This window comes from Protopterus annectens, chromosome 1.part0 (assembly GCF_019279795.1).
Source record: "Protopterus annectens isolate FY-2018-M chromosome 1.part0, PAN1.0, whole genome shotgun sequence".
In the NCBI taxonomy this organism is placed as follows: Eukaryota; Metazoa; Chordata; order Ceratodontiformes; family Protopteridae; genus Protopterus; species Protopterus annectens.
In genome coordinates, this window is record NC_056725.1 from 8,393,804 (window position 1) to 8,420,199 (window position 26,396).

Consider the following 26,396-nt stretch of genomic DNA (forward strand, 5'->3'; position numbering starts at 1 on the left):
GCCCATTCGATTCTCAGTTAGAGTGTCTTCTGTGTGGTGACATGCGTGAATGGGCGTTCCTTCATTGAAGGTTGTTGGATAGGCCCGGCAAGCCAGCATGTAAAAATCTACTGTCAATCATTAGAGGACCGGAGTTCTGCTGTGGCGACCCCTAACCGGGAAAAACTGAAAGACAAAACAAACATATAGCTTTGGTCTCTTTAATAAAATCAGCGTCATCTAAAGTAAGTTGATGTGCCCTCATCAGCTGACCCTTAACAATATTTTCTTTCATATATCTGGGATGCATGCTTGAAAAGTGTAAATATGCATTGTTTTTTCACATTCTTGTTAATTTTAGTGGCTAATTTGTCATTTTCTTTATAAACTACTACATCCAAATATGAAATACTTTTGTCATTCAAAACTGAAGTAAATTTCAAATACATACAAACCCTGTTTATATACAGCATGAAGGATTCAAGGGACTCCAACCCCCCTCTCCAAACAATAAACAAATCATCTATAAAGCGTTTGTAACAAAGTATATTGTTTTTGAATGTATCAATCAAAATATGTCTTTTCTCCCAACCATTCATGAAAATGTTAGCATAACTGGGTGCCATTGCTGCACCCATTGCTACTCAATTTTGTTGATGGAAAAAATCATCTTTAAACTTGAAGTAGTTATAGCTCAAAATAACATCTAACATTGCCATAAGTAAACTAGTAGTATTATTGGAAAACAAACCTGAACTTAAAAGCTCTAATCTCACTGTTTCCATTCCTTCTTCATTGGGAATAACTGTATATAAAGACTTCACATCTAAAGTGACTAAAATGTCTGACTCAATAACATTCACTTTTTTGATGTGTCCAATAAAATCAAAGGTGACTGCTACCTTTTGTAAATGTTTGTCTACAAAAATAGAAATGGCTTCAGTTTTGGTCCCTTCAGTTGCTACTATAGGCCTGAACATAGGGTCTTCCAGATCTTTATGTATTTTAGCCAAGCCAAAATTTCTACTAAATTTAGGAGCTGCATTTGAAATATATTTCTTAGTATCCTCAGTGATCCTTCCTGTATAAAACCATTCCTCAATTAAGGAATCAATAAAACAATATGATTTTTTAACAGCAGAAAAACTAACTTTTTCATAGAATTCATCATCAGCCAACATGTGATACATTTTCATATCATAATAATCTCTATCTAGTACTACCAAAGCATTTCCTTTATCTGCTTTGCTAACAAGAATTTTGTCATCATTAACAAAATCAAAAAACAGCTTGCGCTCGTTTGCAGACATATTATGATATTTGAAACTACTTTTGTTGTTCAACAATTCAATAATTTCAAGCTCAGTCATACTAAGAAACATTTCCAATTCCTTTCTCAAAGGAGGATTAAAAGTACTTGGTCTGCTGAACTCTTTGCTTACATTGTTGTTACTATTTTTAAACAAACTTTGAAATTCAGTTTCCTGACAAAATCTCTAAGCTCATTCAGCACATCACACTTGTTCGCTCTAGTAGATGGAACAAAATTCCAACCCCTACTCAGAATGTCACAAGTCTTGGCATCCAAAAGTTTGGATGATAAATTGACAATTAAGTAACTGCTAGGATCAAAAGTACCTGAAAAAACAGTTATTTCTTCCATTTCTTCCACACCTTCTTCTTGGACTGATTGTTGTAATTCCCTGTGGTAGATGATGTTACTTATGCCCAAGTCCTTCAGCCATTTGGCCCTTTCTGATAAACCTGCACCTTCTGTGCCTGCTGTCCCTGCTGAAAATTTTGTGAAGGCATAGGACAAGCTTGTGCATTGGAAATCACTTCATTTTGTTGCCCACGCTGTGCTAGACGTTCCGAGCGTCTTGGACCTTCCTCGTCTCCACTTGTAGTCAATGCTGCCTCATTTTCGATTCTCAAGCGTTGCATCAGCCGCTACGTCAGTGCACCCTGTTGTTACTCTAATATAAGCGTTCACTTCCTCATATTCTTTAAGGTCGCGCTGAAACTTTTTAATTTTTCTTTTGGACAAAAGGTCGTTTTCTTTTGCTAATTTGTCTTGAATAAGACTAAATTTGGCAACAAAATTGTCAGCAGTCTTAAGAGAAAAGACACTAGAATTTATTTTATTATTCAATTGTTTAATTTTTAGTTTATTGAACTCGGACAGCATTTCAACATATTGTAGCCCCACCTTTTGGTTTAATTCGACCCATCTGTCAATAAAGTCTTTGGGTAAATCGTTCCCATTCGGCATTTTTGTAATTCCGAGGCCCTTTGGAACCTTCATAACACGCAAACAGTTATCAAAATAAGAAACATCCCACTGTAGACGCTTTAGCTTTATGAGATCTTTTTCTAGATCTTTGAATAGTTCATAAGCATCAACAGAATAACTGTTACTGGTGCCTTCATTGCTTAGAGTAAAAAAAAAACATCACCTGGAGGGGCTAAACAGTTTGAAAACAGCTCATTAGTTCTTTTTGGTAAATGTCCATGCCTTGTTGCTCCAACATTCAGCAAGCCTTCCTGATTTAACATCAGCGACCCATTTGGGCCATCATGAAGAGTACATCTAGTTGGAATCATCAAAAAACTAGAACCTGCTTGGCTCATCTTGAAACATAACAAAAATAAATCACTTTAAAACATATTAAACCAAATAACTGATAAAAATAACAATAATAAACTCGGTGATAAATCAAACTGTGCTTTAATGCAGAAATTCAGTAAAAATCCAGTAAGCGCTTTCGTCTTTTCATACACAAGACTACGGCCAACACAGAATGCATTGCAAGACTGACATACAATTAGATAAACAACAAACTTTGATTTGCATGTGTAAACCTTGTTGACATATATTTTGTCTTCCGAATCTGCATTGTTCGATATTTGCATAGCAGTTCCAAAGTCATTGTTGATATTTTTCTTAGAAAAAACTTCTAAACTTTCTCTAGTTCTACTATCCAGTGTAGTTGTTGAGCAGAACATCATTACAGGAACAAGTACTGATGGCACATATACATCCTTTCACAGTATACATCCTATTATTCTATGCCATATACTACATGCCAGTTTCACATACCTGTTATGTTGTTTCCACTGCAACACAACCCTGAGCTTTGTGAACTTTCTTGAATGTATTTTTTTTCCTCTCTCTGTCTCTCTCTCTCTCTCTCTCAGTCTCTCCAGTAGAGTGATTGAGCTGGTTTGAATAGATTGCAGCATGCTTTTGTTGGTATTGCACATGATCAGGTGGTGGCTTCTGCACCAGTCATTGTCCACCAGTTGCTAATTGCATGCAGCCTGCTGTGTAGTACTTCAGATAACCACTGTCATGGCAATCCTGGACTATAAATTGCTGCCTTCTGTGGGTGTTGTGCCTTCACCTTTACAGTATGGATGACATCCTTCCTGTGTGTGGACATCAGTGTTACAGACAGCAGGTAGAAATACATCTTACAGCAGTACCTGCAGACACAGAAAATCCACATTTGGGTAAGGTTCCAGACCTACAGACAGTGTGAGTAGTGCTGTTGTGTGAAATGTATCTTGCTGTTCTTACAGGGTTTCTGTGTACATGGTACTTTTTCATGGAATGTTGTCTGTTTGCATAGCTCTCAACTGTGGGCCTATCCGTATGATACCAGGGGGGGTTGGCTGTTAGGTTTTGTCTGTGCACCACACAGGTATTGTCCCAGATATATCTGTGGCATTCCATCTGTTGAGTGCTATCAGTACATGGCTACATCCATTTGTATTTCAATGTTGTATCCCTGTATAAGGGTATACTGCAACGAATCCTGTAACACCAGCAATTTCCAGGGTGTGTAACGGCAATAATGCAAATATGGCCCTTTGTCCCTGCCTCTGTCCTCCACATATATGCCAGTCTTTGTCCTGCTGTGATACAGAAAGGAGTTGTTAGGTAATGGCTTGTCATCATTTACCGCTAGCATTACTGCTATCATCCCAGTCATGTTATGGACTCCCACACAAACTGTTGAGCCAAGTCCATATATATGGGGGCAACAGCTGGAGAACACATATGTGCCCTTGTACATTCCAGAGGTAAGTGTGTGGTACACAGTGTTCCTTGCCCTTGTACAGCCTTTTATGGGGGGGGGGGGTTCTATGCCATTAACCTGGGCTATGGCACCTTTTCATGAATATAACTGTTAAGACTAGGGTCATTCAGTGTGATAGTGAGATGTTAGGTTAAGCAATGTTATGTACAAGATACTGTGACATTAACACAAGTGCTACTTTTCCCCCAGGGCTTGACTACAGGGTGTAATTGGAGGCTGCTGAACTACATCTGTAATTGTTGATTGTTACGTATCCTGAAGGCAAATCCTATTTCTACTGTTGTACTAATTGAAGGCCTTGGCCTGGACAGCACAGTATGGTATATATACACATTGCTTGCATCTACTGTTTTGTGTGGGCCTTGCATTCATGACTGATTACATATTTCATACATTATGTGGTGTCAGTACTGGCATACATTATTGTATAGGACATGAATAAAGGTTATCTGTGTATGCATACCTGTGTGTCATGTCGTGTCCTTTGAATTGTGGGTGGGTATATGTTTAATATCAGTAATCTCATTTGTGGGAATGGTTGCCACACTACACATTTCACAGGTGCCAGTTGAAGGGCTTGTGGCTGAGGGATATACTTTGCACCCAGTACTTCCACACTACTTCTACATATGTATGGCTACTGATACCTTTTGTGTGTGTATATGTGTACGTACTTAGATATATCTCATATGGCTATATCTATCTATATGTATCTATAGATATATACATCTATATATATATATATATATATATATATATATATATATATATATATATATATACATCTATATATATATATATATATATATATATATATATATATATATGAACATATGTATGTATCTATATACAGTTGATGTTATATGATTATTTGTGAGTCATACATTAATATATATATATCTACATATAGCTGTCTATCTGTCTACATTTACACATATATATCTGTCCATATGTCCATGCATGTTCGGCTCTTATTTTGGTCTGTTCCTCATTCACTTGGCAATTGTCTTGGATGATCGCAACATTGACGTCAGTAACTAGTGGCAACACTTTTGTGTTTCAGACTTCTTCTCCTTCTACATATGTGTTCTAATACATATACTGTGTAACTAGCAACATTTTAAGTGTATCAGAGCATTAGTTGACATATATCCCTATTTGTACCCACAGTGTGGCATACTTTGTCCAGACTTCTTGCATTAACAGGTTATGTGGTGTGATAATAATACATTTCCTGTACTGTTGACTGATTGCACTGCATGGTATGTTTGTGAAAACATCAGATTATGTATATTTGCCATGGTTTAGTGGTAACTCACTTTGTGTAAGGAGTGCAGGGTCCTGGGTTTGAGCCTTGGAAAGGCAGTTTATTTTGTTGCTGGGAAGAACAAGGGACGTTGGCTACAGAGTGATTAAGGCACTTTTAAGCAGTTGTAAGGGGGTTTGCACGGGTTTGCGTGACAGTAAGCACTGCCAACCTCCGCTTATGGTTTCTAACAGTCAGTTAGCTTCAAATCTCTCAACCTGTGTAGGCATAGCTTACCCCCGCGCAAACCTGCTTACCACTGCTTAACAGTGCTTACTACCACTTACCCCAGTGCTAATTCTTTTAAAATAAAAGAAAAAGCGGTTGATAGGACAGTGGTGAAAAACAGGGCACGAAGAGGGAAAGACAGTAGGGAAAAATAGCTAGGCATGTGCAGGAAGGGTATAGGAAAGGTCCATAGCTGCCCAGTACTTCTACAGCAACAGCTGTGCATATATACTATATTTGCAGGTACATTTGGACCTTCAAATCCCTGGGAGAGGGGTGAGGACAACATATATTCATTGTGATGTCAATTAGACCAGATTACATGTGTCTAGTGGACACATGTGAGAAATGGACAGCTATGTATGGGGCGAGATTTGTTTTGTGGGAACAGATTACCTTTTTTATTTTCAGGTGAGAGTGGGATGTTGGGGAGGGGTAGTAGGTATATTTGGGGAGGTAGGTTGGGTAGGTTAACAGACAAGACATACAAGATGCATACAGGGCCGGTATATGACACATGTGGGGGGTAAACACCTTGGACGGGGAGGGATGTTTGGAAGTCGCAAGCCCATGAGCCCCCAATTGGAAACAGTGGGACTGAGGTCCCCACCCATGAGCAGTCACCACTGCACCTTCACGACCCCGAAGTTGGCTGTGCTGGGGGCTATGTAGGAGGGGCAGGCTAACCCTCTAATAGTGCCACTCGGCCCTCAAGCTGGTGTAGCCACTCTCGATACTCCAGATTGAGCTCCTTATGCACCACGGCCTGGAGCTGTTGACGGGTGACAGGTTCCCCTCTGCACCCGCTCTGGGGGGGGCGAGCACCATCCCCTGCAGCGGTTCCACCCAAAGGTGGTGCAGGGCCCACAGAGGAGGAGGTCCCAGGCTGGGCCCCAGATGTGCTGGTGCCCGGTGCCATGGCCAGCTGAGTTGGGACAGGTGGATCCGCTGGGATCATCCTTCCCATACGAGCTGTGTTTTCACAGGTTTATGACAGATATGCGTTAGTAAAAGTCAGCAGCATTCAGGATTAGTTATAACAGCATGCATAGGTATTCCCATTAACGTAACACAACAGATTTAACACAGTTGCAGAGCAAGCAGAACACATGCATATATGGAACAACAGTGGCAATTACAGGAGCATGCAGGTTTCATTGATGGCAACAGGCCCCCAATATGGGTGTATTTTCACATGGCACATGCATAGAAACAAATGTGAATATTTATAAACCATTAGGACATATGTCCCAATAAAAGTTTGGAGTGTACACATACCAGTTGTGGAGTGTTATTGGGTTATTATGAACATATGGTAGGGGTAAGAGAAAGAGTTCAATTAACAACTAATATATCCTTGTAGTTTTCACAACATTCTTTGTCACTGCAGTGGTCTTTCCCTTACATGTATTATTACACTACACAATGGCCTTATATTGTACACTGGTATGTTTATAAATTATTATATACATGACCTGTGTCTTACATACAGGAGTGACAGGCTGCAGGTGTTAATGCAACATATGTTGAGAATTGCTGTCATTCACTTTGGGTGAGGTTCTAGAATGACAGGTTTGTTTCCATATACATTCTCTGACTAAGTACACGTTTGAATATCAGTTATATGCCATTGACATCTGCCTACAATTCTTGGAATATCACACTGGATTTTCAGGGGAACAGGGTACCAAGCTAGTGATATGGGCCATTTATCTGGACAGGCTGGACAGATTAGAACAGTTGTGGGTTATGAATATGCATACAATTTACAATTTGAACATTCTAGTAAATTCTGTACTGTTGTTGGGTGTAAGTCTGCATACAGCTTTCTATCTGAACATTGTATCAAAATCTGTACAGTCATGGGGTATGATTATGCATACAACTTAGTAGCATTCCCAGGATTCAAACCCCTGCTGTGTGTGACAAAATATTTCAGCTAACATCACAGTACACTGTGCTATTAGGGAACTGTTGTAAAGCTTTCAACTGTTTTCTATCTCCCTAATTTGTACAATATAACTGACCTCTTGGCAATTCCAGCATTGTTATGCAGGACTTCATGCCCATTTTATCTGCATACCACAGTGTGGGTGACACTGCTTAAGATACAACAGTACTATTTATAGTATGGAACAGATCGCCAACATACGAGAGAAGAGTAAACAGAAGCACTCCAGGGGTTATACCTTTATTCACATTTATTTCTACTGGTACAACACTTTCTAATGCTCTTATATTTATTTATGACAGTACATGCAGACTAATTACTAACCTGCCTCGTGATGCAGCCTTTGCAGCGTAGCATCATGGGCTTGCTGGTTCGCAGCCTGCTCATATGCAGCTGTCAGAGAAATGCAGTGATATTTAGCCATACCTATCCATAGTATACACAAGCTAGGCAATTATTTACTACTTAGTAGAATGAGTACTTACTCAGTCCTGGGGCATTGCGTATCTGCAGAGACTCCTGGATCCACTGTTCCAGTACATCCCCCCTCTGCTGCTTCAGGTCAGCATGGTGGTGCTTGACCTGCTCACCAGTCTGGGAGATACCTATGGCACTGGTGAGGTCACAGGCAAGACTGTCCCAGGCCTCCATTTTATACTGCGAGCCCTGGTACTGGCCCTGCAGTAGTCTCTGATCATGGTGTTTTACCAGGAGCCATACCATGATTTTTGACTCCTGGATGCCCCGGTGCTCTAAATTGAGTGCCTTCACCCACACCAGCCATTCTGCCTGCAGTAGGAAGCTACAACCAGTTATGGGTAGTATTCCCACCTGTGGGGGTTAAATACGGCCATTTTCCCGCACTTCCCTGTGATTGGCCAGTTTTGAAAAGGCTAAGCTATGGGTAGACCTGCTTACATGAGGCTGGCACTGCTTAAAGAGGTATACCACTAGGCAGATTGAATTGGCTCCCCTACACATTGCTTACACTTACTAACTTGAGCTGTGCTGCGGTTAGCATTGCTTAATAGTTAATTAGCACTATATTTGCCATTTGGCAATGATTTATTCTTCATTACAGGTTATATATGTGTCTGATATCCGTGATTCATGTGAACATACACTGTATGGGGACCTAGGGGCTTCTACACTTTATTACAATAACACCTCAAATGTATGCTTTCTGCAGTACTCCAGTTCACATATTTATGTTCTGTGGCAGGTTATCCAACAACACACTGTACATAGATTCAGTTCACATGTTTGGTTTGATTTTCCTGTGGTGAGGATTAGTTTGCGGATACCTCATTCATATATATTGCTATGATGGCTTGGTGGTTAATTACTGTGACTATAGTGTGCAGGATCCTGAGTTTGAGCACTTGCAGAGGCAGTTTAGTTTTTTTGCTAGGCAGAACAAGGGCCATTGGATACAGTGTGATTAAGGTACTTTTAAGCAGTTGTAAGCAGGTTTGCATGGGGTTAAGCACTGCCTACACAGGTTAAGCAATTTAGAGGCTTACTGGGTGTAGGACACTGTAACCGGAAATTAGCAGTGCTTACCTTCTCGCAAACCCACGCACATGGTTTTAAACTCACTTACTAATGCTGACATATGCTTACTACTACTTCTTGCTGCTTAACCTAACTACTGCTTTATGCATAATGATACCGACACCTCACATGTGCATTTCCTGCAGTACTCTAGGTCATATATGTATATATATATATATATATATATATATATATATATATATATATATATATTCTTTCATAGCAGCAGTACTCCAGTTCATATATATACATTATTCCATGGGTTATGCAGCATACATATTACTCATAACGTGCTTTGCCATGGGAAATGGTATGTCTCAGTTACCTTCCTGTCCCCCCCTCCTTTCTTGCTTACATCCATGGGGTGGTCCCATTAGAACAGGTCCATCCAACCCCAGCACTCCTCAGCCCATAATGTCTTAACCATCATTCCCTCCACCCCCTCCCTCCTCTACATCAATCATCCTTCTTACAGGTTCCATCCGAATCTCACCACACCACTACGCATTGCCCACTCTCCACTTCTTGGGACCCATCATGTCAGTTGTCTCACCCCATGGATCTTCAGGGTTCCCACACATTCAGTCCGCGAACATACATATCCTTCTTTGCTTAGCTGTAAGGCATGGTATGTTACCCCAAGGACACTTTTTAGCAGAATTTTTGGGGTCATCCTGCTAGGGATGAACATGTGTTTGTTTAAGATTAGACTTTGCAGGTTGACACGGTTTCTCCCACTGGTAGTATCCTGCCAGTAGTCTGCGTAGCAGTGCTGTGCAATGCTTAGTGGTGCTTAATATTTGATTTGCATGATATTTGCCTTTTGGCATTGATGTCTTCTTTATTACATGTTATACATTATTCATAATTATTCATAGGCTGGTACTAGGATAACTGCTTTTGCAGGCCATTTTAAGCCTAGCCATTTACCACATGTGAGAATCAAGCCCTGCACCTTCTGTTTGTAAGGCAAACACCTTAACCATTACACCATCTTCCCACCCTTCTGTCTTGTATCCTTGATTCATGTGTACATATGCTGTATGGGGTCCTGGGAGCTTCAACACTTTATTGCAATAACACCTCACATCTGGCCTTAATGCAGTACTCCAGTTCACATATTTATGTTATGTAGCAGGTTATATCACTTCACACTGTACATAGATTCAGTTCACATGTCTGGTTTGATTTTCCTGTGGTGAGAATTAGTTTGCTGATACCTCATGCATATCTATTGCTATGATGGCTTAGTGGTTAACTACTGTGACTACAGTGTACAGGGTCCTGAGTTTGAGCCTTGCAGAGGCCGTTTATTTTGTCGTTGGGCAGAACATGGGCCATTGGATCCAGAGTGATTAAGGCACTTTAAAGTAGTTGTAAGCGGGTTTGCGTAATGGTAAGCACTGCTAACCTTCGGTTGCAGTTTCTTACACTCAGTTAGCTTCTACTTTGCTTAATCTGTGTAGGCAATGCTTACCCCCCACGCAAACGCACTTAGACACGCTTACTACTGCTTATTTGTGCTTAGACCTGCTTACTTGTGCCTTATTCATTATGACACTGACACTTCACATGTGCATTTCATGCAGTACTCCAGTTCACATTCAAATGTTATTATGTGGGTTATATGGCAAAAGATGTAAATATATGTTCATATACAGTTTTCACATGGAAAATGATATGTGCTGCAGTGGGACTCGAACCAGGAATGCCTGTTCATTAGGCGGATGCTCTAACCACTACACTATTGCTGTTCTGCTTCATTTGCATATATATTCCTTGTTATCCTCTTCAGCCTTTTCAGTTGCTTTAACCGTAGCTACGCGATGGGCAAACTCACGCACCTACAGTTAGCTGTACTCGAGGTTTTAAAAAAAATAAATACAAGGGTTTCTTCATTTTATTTCAATGTACTGTTGCTGTTGAACACATGGGGACTGTTGGTGGGGATATGCGGACACCTGTGAGCGGTTTTGCTCATTTATTTACATTTTCTTCTGTTCTACTTTGCAGGGCATATTTATTCTGAGAGCTCTGCTCTCAGACATGCCCCCTGCACTCGTCCACGCTCAGTGTAAGGTTCGGAGCTCAGGCAGTGCGCCTTCATTAATATTCATGGTGCGCTGCTATCCTCCTCTTAAACTGCCACTTACATGCAGGACTAGTTTAGTCCTGCACAGCAGATTAGTAATTCCGGGGGAGTGTATGTTTATACATAATAGTAAGACATAGTAATACCAAAAGGCTCCTGACTACACTTACTAAGTATTATGAATAGTATACTGTAGGAGTGTTTAAACAATGCTACAGTTTCACTACTGAGGTGCTTCAAAAGAATTTTAAGAACAGCACTTGATATTGTAGCGGTGCTAGATTGTAAGTTTGTTGCTCAAAAAATAATATTTGTTGCACAAAAAAAATGGTGGGGAGCTGTAGGACAAAAGGCTTGAGCTAGAATTAATTCCAGTCCAATCATAAATAAATTCTGCTATAGACCCAGAGAAAACTAGATATGACAATTGATGATGAGGGTGTGCTACAGAGGGGCAAGTGAAGACTGGTGTCATAACCAGGGTGACTCCTGCTCTGCAGACAGACCTTTCATCTGTACAGATTTTCACAGAATGTCCAGATTTTTGCCTTATATTTTTGGCCCATTTTTCATAAAATTGTGTTTTTCTGGCAAACTAGTTGCAAATCATTTAAGATTAAAGGTAGAAAATCACAGATGTTTTGATTTCAGGCTTCATACCCTTCAGAAAATTCACTATAGTGCAAAAACTGCTATTCTATCAACTTTCTAGGTTTTGTGAGAGCAATATTTAAAAATTGCCCCTATTTTTCGCCCTTTGTCCCAATTTTATTTATGGCTTTGTCCAGATTTATTGCACTAACTGGTTGAGAGGTATGTCTACAGATACTAAACTGCACAGGATGAGCAAGTATCTGGAAGAGAAAGAAAATATAGAAAATCCAGAAAAGTGAAAGGTGGGTGTGTGTAAAGTATTGTGAGGAGTTACTCATCCTAGGTTGACATAAATCTGAGAAGGAAACGATAAACACATTTACAAGCACACACAATGATGCTGAAAACAGTCTGAGATGCAAAAGTATAACAAGTTTTCACTTGCAAATAAATTATATGAACCAGCTGGGCTTTACTGATGTCTTTTAAGGTATTAGTAAGTTGTAAACACTTAAATATGATCAATGAAATAAATTAGTGCCAAGATAATTTAAAAGTAGGAATCCCACTAAAATACATTAAAGTTTAATAATTGATCTTTTTTTTAGACCAGGAAGACAAACTGCTAAAAGACTCCTCAATTTATACAATGGATCTTCCATATGGAAGGAGAGCTCACAGCGTGTCTTGAAGTTATCGCACAGCTAGACAGACTCTGACTACAGTATTGTTGGAATGGAAGAGAACTCTGGGCCTTAAAAACAATCATCTGACAAAACTGAACGTAGGCTGACTGTAACAGTCTTATATCAGCAGGATATGCTATTATTAACTAATAATATACTGGCAACAAAAAATAAATACCCAGTACTTCATTTAGTATAACACTATCTCTAGTTCATGGTTGTTGAAGTGAGAAACTGACCATGCACCAGAGTTTACTTTGTCAGTTTCAGTTGTTGATTGCATGTGTGCAACAGTCTATTATAGGCATACACACTGAATCTGGAGCATAAGCTGCTCGGCTATGGGGAAGCACTGTTAAGAAAATTACATTTATAATATCCAGAAGTATGATATCCTGCTTTGTGGCCCCTAATAACACATCAGCATTCATGGATTACCCACAACCAATTATTTACTATTAACTGATGTTACTGATAATCAGAAATGGTATAGCTCCCCAGCAAGCCTTACTGCTTACTGCTCTGAATTTTACTCCCTCGTAGATAGATGCATTAACGACTACCAAAACCCATATGATACAACTACCACATCAAAAGATTGTGTTAAAAAAAGAAAATTCTCCTGCCCATTACTAAAAGTCATCCACTTCATCTTTATAAACGGGATTTAAAATTGGTAAGTCAGTTGTTGCATATGCTTAGTTGGGTACATACTGAAGGGGAAAGCTATACTCAATCATCTGTCTGATGAGATCTGAGTACAATGGAACAATGATACCCTTGGACCTATGTGCCATATCCTTGCTTGTAAGTTGTGCAACATTGAATGAGTTCCTTACTATCGTAGACACATGATAGTTAAAGACCAGGTTACTGTCTACATGTGATTCCAAATCCCTGACTACTGGGTTTACTTTGAGGGGTGTATTATCAATGTAGTAGTTTCCAGGGGTAGCTGTTTTCCCAAAGAATACTACTATGCATTTCTTGGCATTGAAATTTAGACCATGGCTCTGACAGCAATTATTAGTCTGTGCCAGGCCTTCTTGGAGGGTATTTGTGTCACTGGGGAATTCTCTGACTTCTCCTAGTTTGCAATCATTGGCACACCTGGTCAGCCAGAGGCCCTTGATGTTGGCCTTGACACCAGAGAAGTAGATGCTAAAAAGGAGTAGCCCCAGCACCAAGCCTTGAGGGACTGTGCTAGAGCCTGGCCTTTTCATAGAGGTAGACTCCCTTATCCTAACTTCTTGGGTATTATCTGTCAGCCAGCTGACTATCCAGTGGGTGACATAGGGATTTATAAATAATTTCATGAGTTTATATGCAATACCTGAGTGGAGCATTGTGACTAATCCTTTTTCCAGGTCAAGGTAAAAAGTATGCCCCATTTTGTCAACATCAGTTGCTTTGGTGACCTTCTTGAAGTTAATCCATCAGGTTCTGTAGGCATGACTTGCCCTTGACAAAAAAACAAACTGGATTGGATCCAGTGTCTGAAGGTTTCCTATGCCATTGTTTATCATTTCCATGATAATTCATTCTGTGGCTTTGCATATAATACTAGTCAGACTTGTGGGTCTGTGGTTGCCAGGTTCCACAGATGTCCTGCTCTTGTGCAGAGGGATTGCAAATTCACTTGGAACAGTCTGTTTGGAGGCTACATTTAAACAATGATGCTAGTGATCCTGATTTGTTATGTTTCATACTATTAAGAAGGCATTCTGGGATATTATTGGGGCTCATCAAAGCAGTGTTCTTGAATATAGAAAGACTACATTGAGGACCTGTTCCCTAGTGATAGTTGGGAAAGTTATGATTGAGGGTATTTTCTGATGGGTGTGTGAGGGGATAGGGAATAAAATTGGAGCTACATTTTTTGGTCATTAGATTTGCTATATTTTCTGGTTCAGTATAGGTGGCTCCATTTACAATTAGTTCAGCACATTGCTGGGTATTGCCTTCAAGGTTGCAGACAGCTGAAGAATGCCTTGTGATTATCCTCGACCTGGGAGGCTATTTTCACCTCAGATTTGGCTCTGGTAGATCTTATTATCCCCATCAGTTGCTTGTTTAGACTGATGAGGGAGTTTTTAACCTTGCTGGGCATTGAACTTTCTATGTTTTGCATGATTTTCTTCTTTTGTTAAACAACCTATTGATGTTGGAATTATTGTGCTTATTCTAGGTAGGTGCAGCTGTCTCTATGCATCCATTAACATGACTGTTACTGGGTTTTGTGAACAACTCCACATAGGCAGTTGTGTTCTCAGGGTTGGGTGGAGGGGAGCTTAAAATTTTGCTAGGGTGTCACATAATAGTAGGAAGTTTGTCTTAGAATAATTTCTAAAAGTATCATGGTCTGAACTGTCTAGTGAGGACATTACACTTGGGGCAGGGGGTGCAACATTCTCCCATGTTTGTGAAGACCAGGTCAACGAAGTAAGCGCCCCTAGTGGGTATATGGACCAGCTGGTTTAGGGTGTTTGTGTTCTCCAAGTCCAGGAATCACGGGGCCTGCATTGTTTGGGGTTATGTATGATTCCCATTTTATTGTGGGGTAGTTAAAGTCACCCAGGAATATGGTGTTGGGCTGAATGGGGAGTGTTTCCAGTAGATTTAAGTATGTGTTATGGGTTTCCTGGGTCATAGAGTGGAGCAGATAGCTTGCAAGGATATGGGTTGAATGTGGAGAAGCTTAACTGAGGCGCCTCCTTCTCTTGTCCCTTCCTGTGCAGTAGTCCCTAATATATTGCTGAATGCCTGCTGAGAAGTATCAAGTCTCACCTAGAAAAACCTCTCTTTCAATTCTGGTTAGGCCCACAAGGTATAGAGAATGACCGTCATGGTGCCCCTGCATAAAGATGGCCACTCTTCTGACTCTGGGTATTACAGACCTATTAGAGTCACCAGGATTATTTACAAGGCAATGGAATGCATTATAGCTGAACTAATAAAGCAATGATATCTTTGGATATATATATCCGTTCAGCTTTATAAAAGGCAGATAATGCCTGCTCAACATGGTTCAATTCTTTGAAATGGTTACTGAGACCATGGATAAAGGTCATACAGTCCACATAACTGATCTGAACCTTGCCAAGGCCTTTGGCACTATCCTCACACTGGGATTATTGACAAATTCTCCCAATTCAACACTAACCTATGCATAATATGATGGAAATATAACTGTCTGGTTGTCAGAACCCATACTATTAAGGTTTGGGGTATTTCTTTTTCTTACAGAAAAATGTCACCAATGGTGGCCCACAGGGCTCTGGATGGGCTCCTTCCTCTTCGGTATATATTTCTCTGACATAAACACTGCCATGAAGGGTCTATAATTAACTATGTACGCAGATGATTGCTAACTGGAGGCAATTATCAATTTTCATTCTGATGCCCAAATTCTGCAGCTAGTGTTGGACCAAACAAATGCTTGTTGTATTAGTCATCAGCTTAACCTCAACACCAAGAAAAACAGCAAAATTTTATTTGATAAAGCTAGTATCACTGCTGCGTACAATGTAGATAACATTCCACTTAAATCTGACAGTCACCAGGCACTTGGATACCCAATGTTGATAACAGACTCTCCATTGATCTTCACTTCTCTGAGGTGATGAGAAAATCATTCTACTTTGCACAACTTATCTTTCATGTTATCTCCTCAAGGTCAAAAGAAGTTGAATTATTAGGTCTTATTAGCCATACAATTGAATACAGTCAACCTTTCTGCACGCATCTCATTAACAACATAACCAGCTTGAGAAATCTAATATCTGAGTATCCTTAGCTACTCTGCTAGACTAAAAGCCCTACTCAGTGTCATGCAGACTATTGAGGGGAAACCTCTGCATGACCTTCTGTGCAATGAATGACATAGCATTCTTTGAAGTGCATCACTTAAATAAAACCAGTGGTAAAGCAAGACATAAACGTACATTACTACATCAACAACACCAGAATGCATGGCAGATATCTCACCCATCATATCTCACATTCCTGAAATAATCTGACCTCATCTATCAAGCAAAGTGCATCCCTAGCAACCTTTAAAACAGTCTGGATAACTAGATGGATCATAAGTTTTCACCTGGCTTATGTGGAGAAAATCTGTTTAATGAGACAAGACTGTTAGACTCCCACCAGTGCTGAGCTACTCAATGGTCTCCTTGGCCATAAGCTTAGTATTATACAATAAAGGGTCATTTCTGTTCAAAAATATAGATGCTGATGGGACAGCACAATCAGCATAACCATTGTAAATTGACTATATACCAGTGAAGTGCAAGTATTGTCGAGCGATTCTACAGGGATACTTTAGATAACTCTGTAATGTATTTTACGAGGGACAGAGCAACATATGAGAAAAACTAGTGACATTCTACAAAGCTCTGGACATTTGAGAGGTATGCCTACCATCAATATGATTGATAATACTTCTGGTAACCAGACTTCTCAGCTGTCCATAGTTCTGCGAAGGTCTGTGATTGTCCTCAGATTTTTGCCCTGTCTCTCTTAAAATTTATGATTTTCCACTAAATCACTGAGGATTTGTGTGTGTCAGTAATGCCAGACATTAGAGTTTAATTCCTGCTATTGTACAGAGAATGGATGTTAATACTAAAACCTGTTTTACTATTAGCTTTTTAAATGACTTACAGTAATATTTAAAAATTATGTCAGATTCTTCTCATTGTCCCTCCCATTATATTTTGATTTGACCAGAATTCCTAACAAAACAGCTGAGACATATCTCTCTTTTTTGTCACCCACCTCTCCTGCACTGCACAAATATACAGCACAAGTGTGTGGAGATACATACTTGCAGTAAACATGAGTGCAGAAGGCAGAAGAAGGTACTTGTGTAAGCAAACTTACTATAAAAGGAGATGTTCAAATGATCATTGCTGAAGTGGCCTAACCTACATGGGTTATATCCTGCAGATATAATAACCGGTCGGCTTCCAAAGCTTCAAGGCAGTTCAGGCTGAGTTGACTGTAAAGACAGGTTTAAGGTATCAAAACTTTCAGAGCTTTCATTCCAACTGAGAGAGAGAGGCAGTGCCCTGACAGGACATTGCTAGGAACATCAAAAAAATAAATGTCCATACCCTAGCATAAAAAGCACACCAAAAAACAAGGGAAAGTGGGAGAGAGCAGCCACTGCAGCAGTGATCATTCCAACATCTATTGTTATATTAAGTTGACTTACACAGCTGTACTATGTTCTTCATATTGATCAGTACTACAGTAGCCTAAGTTATATGGGTAGATTACCATAACTAACAACGACTGGGAAGTGGAAGGAGAAGGGTTCAGGACCCCATGGAGAGTCATCATTATCAACCCCCTTTTTCCCATAGTCTACATAGGGTTGGGGTGTCATGTCAACTGCCATCATCTCTATCAAGTTCGGTGACACTCTCCTACCTTATTCAACAGACATGCCTGGCTGTCTCAGGTCTTCTCTCACACAAGCCAGCCATCTCTTTGCTGGATGGCCTTGTTTCTTCTTGCTTTTTTCATGTCTGTCCCAAATCTTCTTCAGCAGATTAAGTTCTGCTTTTCTGCACATGTGCCTGAACTAGTGTAATTTGTTCTCTTTGACCTTGTCTGTAATTGGAGCTACTTTGTCTTCTTCTCTGATGTCGTCATTTCTTCTTCTGTTCCATAGTGTACATCCTACCATCCATCTCAGAAGCCACATTTCGTGCTTCATCTACTTGCTCTGCCTTCACTGTACTATACAGAGAAGAGTCCTAGCAGAGCCTGACCTAGACCGGGAGAAGGAATTTAGCTTGTAATACTTTGTAAAGGTATGTACAGAGGAGTAAGTTGCTACTTATAGAATACTTCTAGAGTTTACCCTTTTCCAAAAAGCAATAGATGAAGCCAAGGCCCTGGTAGAATGAGGCTAGACCCTGACTGGAATGGTCTTGTTGTGGTGGGTATAACAAAAGATAAAATCCCAAGACAACCATTTAGAAAAAGTCTTCTTTGACGCATGTTATCTATTCTTCTTATCTTAACAAGCAACAAACAGCTGATCAGAAGTTCAGAAAGATCTTGTTTTGTCAAGATAGCACCCGAGTCATTTGTGGACATCCCAGGTATGAAGTATCCTTTCTCCCTCATTTTGGGGTTCAAAATAAAAAAAACACAGAGATGTCTAGCTTGGTTTAAACTAAACATGAATACCACTTTAGGCATAGCAGAAGGATTAGGTTTCTAGGAAACCCTGTCTCTGTGGAAAATTAAATAAGCTTGGACCATCATAAGAGCAACTCTTCTGGCAGAGCTCAGAGCAATGAGCAAAACTGTTTTCTATGTTAAGAACTTCAAGTCAGGCAGAAGAGCTGGTTCAAAGAGAGCAAGAGCTTGCATCAATAACACAAAATTAAGATCCCTAGAAGGAGCCACCAGTTTCCTTGGTGGTCTCTTATGCAATGAGATCCAGAATCCTGAGGAATTCCTTCTCAGGGACCAAATTCTGAGTGGACAATCTCTGGAATAGATCTTGATATAGATCTATTTTTTTCCTATGGAAGAAAAGCTCTTTGTTGTTAGACATCTAGCAGACAAGACACCCCAGGAAAATAATCCTGTAAGATGTAGTAAAAAAAAAAAAAAAAAAGACTTTTGAATGTTCTCTTGGTATTCTAGCTTGTGTAGGAGCTCTCTCATCTAAGTGAGAGATCCCTGACACTTTGTAAAAGACTCTGCGAAGATCATCAAATCATCTAAATATGGAAAAATGTGGTTTCCCTGTAGCTTGCAGTGTGCTATAACTCAAGCTAGACTTTTGACAAACACTGTTGGAGTAGTGGATAGCCCAAGGGGTAAGGCAGAAAACTAATAATGTGATCCAGACACACACAACCTTGAGAAACAGCTGAAGTCTCTATGGATAGGAATGTGATAAGAATCTTTTAAATTTAAGGTTACCAGAAAAACTTAAATGAGGAAGAAGGAGTAAAAGATTATGTAATGAAACCATTTTGAACTTGGGCAGTATCGTAAACTGGTCTAAGAAAGAAAAGTTCAGAACTGGTGTCCAGGCATTTTCTTTTTTTTTTTTTCTTTGGCACCAGAAACATTCCTAAATAAAATCTTCTTCCCCACTGGGAAGGAGGAACTGTTTCTATTACCCACAGAGAAAGCATGATCTGTCGAACAGGACAAAACAGAGGGGTTTGGTCTGGTGGATGTGGAATAATTTCCCTGGAGAGGTTGGATTTCTACCAATTTTCATCTGTACCCCTGCTAAATCACTCTCAAAACCGATTTGTCTGAAACAATCTGTTTCAAAGACAGAAATGGAGATTCAGACTTTCTGGAGGGGATAGGGATTGTTGGGGGGTTGGTGGTAGGTGGGATGACAAGATTTTTTACATAGTCTTCTCACTTATTGGGCTGTCCTCTGTTTTTTTCTGGGGGGGGGGGTCCTGCTTTTTGGAACCTCCCGGCCATTATTTTTAAATGTCTGCTTACCAGCATTTGGATGACACTATTTGTTTTGTTTCTTGCCATAACTGGGTGAGGGAATATAAAAATTATTGTAAAATTTAGAAAAGGAGCAATGAAAAATATGTGACATTCCCAGTATCAGCTTACCCCTCTCATCACATTTTTTGATATCCTCTGCACCAGAGGGACCAAAAATGACATCTCTGTCCAAAGATGAATTTCTAATCTTATTGTTTACATCCTCTGAGAAGTTTTGAGAACACAGCCAGGCAAAACTAATCAACACAGTACCAGTGGCAACATCTCTGGATGTAGTATCTACAGAGTCATAACCATACTTTAAACAATGAGAGTGATGTGAGAAATAGTAGAAAATAACCCAAGCAAAGCAGATTTTTCCTCATAGGAAGGAACTGCAGATAAAGCATTTCTCATACTTCACAATTAGTCAGAATAAACTTTTAACATATCAGCCTGACAATTCAAAATTCTAAAAATAAAGTTGCAGAAGCATACACTTTTATCCCAAACTTGCAGTTGTTTTATTATCCTTCTCAGAAGGGGAAGGATTAGAGTTAACAAAATACTTGGCAGCAGCTGGACATTACTAAAGTTACAGTGGCTAGATGAAGTGTGGGATGAGTGTATAAAAATTTGAAAGCCTAAGGAACTTTGTACATGCTATTGACTTTCCTAGGTGCAGGAGACTGGCTATCAGGGAAACCTTAAGCTGTGACAAACACATCCTCTGATGCTGCCAGCACTGAGGGGATGGGAGTAGGTTATGGGAATTTCAGTTGTAGCATTTTATAGCATTTTCTGAGGAATTGTGAAACCTCAGTTTTCTCCCACTGAAAACACTGGCACATTCTAGAAATAGTTTCAGAGGAAAAGAACCCTTGACAGGAAGATTCAGATAACATGCTCTCCTCTGAGACTGAATCAGAATTCTGAGGAGAAAAAATGCATTTGTCTCATCACATTCCTCTCCAGATTCAATTTATTGAATCTCTTCAGGATAAGAGGAACCCATTTTTCTCTTACCAGAAACCACCTAATAAGAAGGGTCAATAGGCTGTACAAGACCCTGAGCCTAAAAACTTAATAAACTACTCCTGTCCAGTGAAACTGGAAAAGAAGATGAAACATGTTGAGTTTTCTGTGTCTTTTTGACATGAAAATGAAGGCAAGTGGAGTTTTTAATGCCAGTAGCAGCTTCTTTAAGGATAGGCAGAACATTCTGGTTAAGCAGGGGGGACCCTTCTCCCAACTACAAAAGTGGCTCTCACCTGCCCACGTAGGGGACCCCAACAGCGAATGAGCATGTGGCTAAACCCTGATCCATAGTGGCTGTAGGTGCTACACCAGAGGGTTCCAGGCTAAATGATGAGTGATCTGAGGTAAAACTAATGGCCACAACAGAGTCACCAACCTGAGGCTGAAGCAACTCACTTCCCTGTGTGGTGGCAAAGGCTGTTTGCTTAACTCATTCACTCCAGTGGAGCTCTGGAAGTTTGCACTGTAAATTCCAATGGGCAGAACCTAAGCCTTTTGACAGACTCAAATTATGTCCTCAAATTTCATATCTCTGGAACCATAGGGATTATGAAAGTATAAATGACAATCCCTTCAGCACAAACTATTTTATAGTGGCAGCATTCTTTAGGTTCTAGGTCCTAAACTGGATTTTTTAAGTCACAGTAAACACAGTAACTATTATGTTTGTGATTTTTTTTTGTAAACAACTTACAATATCTCAGCAACCACTCAAGATACACACGTCCTCTAACCAGCATTTTATTCATCTAGCTGAGAGCTTTCATAAAGAAGCTAAGGAGATCTGTCTGTGTTACTTGGTTGTTGAGATATTTAAAATGTGAAATAATATTTATGTAAATTAATATCATAAAACAACAGTTAATATCCCTTTACCTGCACTAGATAGAGGTCAAATATTAAAGAGTTGAGTTTGCCATTGTGTGAGCTTTAAGATGAAATCTTTCAAAACCTTGTACATAACATGGTTTTGGAATTATTGATGCAAACATGAACAAGCAATATTGGATGTCTAGAGGTGTCAGTAGGAGTTAACTGCGGATGCACATGGAGGCATCACTCAGATGTAATGAGTTAATTTTCTCATTATGTGGATGGAAGAAGGACAGATTGAGGGAATGACAGTTTGTTCCAAGGTCAAGCGAAAATGGTTCATCTTTCCTGGGAAAACAAGCAGCAAAAATGGTAAAACGTAAAAGTTTTTAAAAGTCACCTTTTCACATAAATACACAGTTAAAAGCACTTTACAACATTTTGCTAGCCCCCAAAAGTAAAATAAACACAATTTCTCCACAGAAGAAATGGATTTCAATTACTTTAAACAACTTTTAAACTAACAGTAAAAAAGAGCAATCTTATTTAAACTATAATAGAGTCTTGGTGACAGTCCATTAAACTCCTGGCTTTAAAATAACTTTCCTGAACAGGAAAGTTTTATAAAATAAAATTTTTTTTAATTGGAATTTTTTTCCTCAAAGGAAACTTATCTGCCCAGCAAAGGAACAGCATAAACCGACCGTAGATCTTCAAAAGCCTCAGAGTAATGTAGCGTTTGGCAGCAGGAAAGCTCTAAAGGGCATGACTGTCAAACCTGTCTTTTAGTCAGCTCAGTTTGAGCTGACTGAAGGTTTGGGGGCATGGAAGGTGACCTGAAACTTTGGAAGCTGTCTGGATGCAAGACATAACTCATATATAGTTAAAGCTACTGCAGCAGAAATCGAGGTGATGAACATGTGTGTTGCCATCATCCACAGTAACTTAAAAGTTTAGTTTCCTTTGTTCCTCAAGGTCAAAAATGGCAAATTATCTTGGCATCAGAAGAAGTGATCAGAACAACTGGTACTGAGAAAACTTGGTTGCATTTAGTTATTCATCATTTATTTAAATGAACTTGGTAACCTGCAGAGTTGCTCTTAATATGAAGCAACTTGTCCTTAGAATCAAGAGTGTGACATTCTCTGGTTCACAATTTAAGCTGTTCAACAAGCCTGACTTATGGCTTCTATTCAGTATCATTTTTTCTAACAAAAGTATTCATATCTTAAATTAAATGTATTTCTGGAATGGCCATGCAATCAGTCATTAATCCCTTCTGCTAAACCAAACAGCATGGCATAGTGAATGTATGTTCCTTTTTTTATTTGTGGCACTTATGCCATGATCAAGCATAAAGGCAAGCAAAAGTACTGCCCTGCTGAATGATTTCAACAGGGCCTTAACTTCAAAGTAATCTCTTACGTACCTCTGAACCTCTTAGTGCAAGAAATCTGGACAGAACCTAAAATATTGGGGAGAGAAAGGCCCAAAAATAGGGACAAAATTTAGATACTGTTCTTATAAACTTATAAAATTACTAGAATAATGGGAATTGTGCTAGCATGCACTTTCTGAAGAATATGAAGTCTGAAACTCAAATGTCTGTCATAGTTTAGCAGTTTCAGTCCCTAGTGATTTGTCAAAAAAACACAAATTTTCTGAGGTGCAGACTAAAAATATGAAACAAAAATCTGGACAGCTGTGAGTTATGATTTTTCATTGCCTGTAGGAAATATCACATTGATGTTTGTGGAAACATCCTTTTCTGCATCCATTTCAGTTCCTTCTAGGTCAGTGCTAAGGCTAGGCTATACATTGTTCAGCTTGGCTGAGCAATGAACTACAAATGCTTTTAGACTGATTGACTCTTTCTGAAAGGATTTGAATATCCAATTCCTTTGGTAAATCAGTGCACTGACTTGAGCACACAGAGCAAAGCCAACACAAAATGCAGATGCCATGCTCCAAGTATTCTGATCCTACTAACACAGTAACAAACTATCAAGCAACAATATATTATCCCTAAAAATATTCAGTGAAGGAAATTGGTGCAGTAGCACTCTACATAATATGCTGCAGATGTCCAAAAAGTAAATTTGATGAAATAAGAATTACCAAACTCTTCTTTCTGAGGTCCTTCAACATTGACCCTTCTCCTTAAGTTGAAACAAATACCAACTCTAACATGCAGTGGGAGACCCTGACATACTTCAAGCAAAAGTAGAGTATATTGGGGCTATAACACCTTGAGACAGTTTATATTTTTGAAGGTGAAGTTCCATGAATGTCGGAAAGCTACTATAAATGGATTCACTGCATATCATTTTATCACTCTGTCTTTGGATATTAATCATGCTCCCAATTCCTACATCTGGGTCATCAAGATACTTTCTACAAAAAGTCACTGAATGCTACAGCGAAAAGCCGTTAAAGCCACATTTTCATAATGTACAAAATGTAACTCTATTCTAGCCCTATAACTGGGTTGTACATTAAATAATACCAACACATATCCTTTATTCATGTAAGTCAGCACCCTAAACAGTAGAAGAAACATGAAATTCCATTGCAAGTTGAAAAAAACAGTACACATATGTTTCACCATTCCATATTTACATAAATGTTAAACACAGGTACAACTTTAGTGACAAGTAAGTTGCTGACATCATGAACCAAAAGAGTTTTTGAGTTTAGATGTCTGGAAAACTGAAAATCCCATTACATCATCTTAAACCTCATTTGTCTGATAAGAAATGTCTCAGAAAAATGTAGGATAACTAAAATCTGTACTTTACCTGGACTGACAGTGATGGCTTCCAGAAACTGTTCCCTCCAAGAATGTGTACCAATGACCAAGGCCAAGTTTGTCTTCTTAATAAGCTTGTCCACAGTGCTCTGTCAGAGATAAAAATCAAGAAAGTTAGAATTATATTTCAGTTGTGGTGACTGACACACACACACACACACACACACACACGCACACACACACACACACACACACACACACACACACACACACACACACACACACACACACACCAAATGTATATATAAACTAGAAAAGAATATAAAGTCATTTTTATAAAGACAGTAATCCAGAGTCACAAGATATTTATATCTGCTGTATTTGTGCATCCTTTCACTCCAAAGTCATTTCATTCTGAATCACACACAACCTGACTTTCAAAGCTACAATTTAACATCACTGGCATGCTCTTTATGTTTCAGTGATTTGTTTCCATAAAAAAATAATAATTATTATTCTGCCAATGAAAGCATACCAACTATCTATTAGGAAGTGTTATGCGTGTGTGTGTGTGTGTGTGTGTGTGTGTGTGTGTGTGTGTGTGTGTGTGTGTGTGTGCGTGTGTCTATATTAAGTATACATGTATTGGGTGTCAGAATAGCTTGATATGGAAGTCATTTTTCTTTAGGCATTTCATTTAGCCCTTGTTTATTTTGAAATAAATTTTTGAGCTCTGTAAGAGGTTACATGTGAAGTGAAAGGTAGACAGCATATAACATGACAAACTGTTATTTTCTGAAGCAATTTCATAAGTAGAAAACCTGAAGCTAAACAGATGTGTGTTTGAGTCACAGCTTGCCCTGTCAAAAATGTAATGCTGACTAACCTCTCAGTGCAGCAGTAATTCTTTAAATATCAGCACCACAAAACTTGGCACTAGGCTCAACATTTAGATTTGTCATGAGCAAATCCAGAATATCAGTACAATTTTAACTCAAAATAGAGTGGGTTGCACAGTATGAAATTATCCTGTTGCTGTGGCTACAATTAAAGAAACTACACCATCCACTTTCAAGTAAAAAGGCAGCATAAGAATGCAAAGCAATAAACTTCATTGCATGGGATACTGCCAATGGCTAAGATACCAAAAGGTAGCAGGAACAGAATGTAGGGTAACTGGTAAAATACTCTTGTCTATCACTAATAAGGTACTCTGTGTATCATCTCTTGGCATTTCCTGGTTTGATTCGCCTCCTTTTCCTCTTACTATGTGGCAAGAAAGTATGAGACTTTGAAAAGTAACTGCATGCACAGCTATGTATTATGAAAAACAATTGTAGAGCAATAAAAGATTATGGTTGACTGAAGAATTTAAAAAGCCAAAGAACTTCAAGAGAGAGAGAGCGAGAGAAACAGCCATTGTAGGAATAAAAAAAAATCCCAGGTTGGAGCTGTAAGTAGGGCATATTGATCTAAAATGGGACTGGGTCAAAGAGGCAGATTTACGTTAAGTCCTTTGCTTATGTTCATCAGTCATTCAGTCAGGAGACTACAAGCATGAACCTGAATCTATGAAACATGACAGAATATTAGTGAGGGAATGAGCTTTCTGAAATAGTGACACTAAGTTTCATAGTATGGTTAGAGAATGTCAAGCAGACAGCAGCAGAGAACACAACACATTTATGAAAGGAAACAGGGCAAAACAGGCTGGAGGAAAGGGGGACAGCAACTGAGATAACATGTTCAGATTTTAGGGCATTTTAAGGTCAGATATGTTTGGGGTAAAAGAGGATGTAGGGGTCTGGCATT

At 39.3% G+C, this 26,396-nt stretch overlaps 1 protein-coding gene across 3 annotated transcripts in view; it reads right to left on the reverse strand.

Moving 5' to 3' along the window:
- Window positions 1-26,396, reverse strand: part of SLC8A2 (solute carrier family 8 member A2) — a 1,241,705-nt gene that overhangs the window by 381,172 nt on the left and 834,137 nt on the right. For all 3 annotated transcript variants that reach the window (XM_044078494.1, XM_044078644.1, XM_044078567.1), the window contains one exon: window positions 24,634-24,733. In XM_044078494.1, the coding sequence (XP_043934429.1) occupies window positions 24,634-24,733 (100 nt within the window). The remainder of the gene's footprint in view (window positions 1-24,633; window positions 24,734-26,396) is intronic.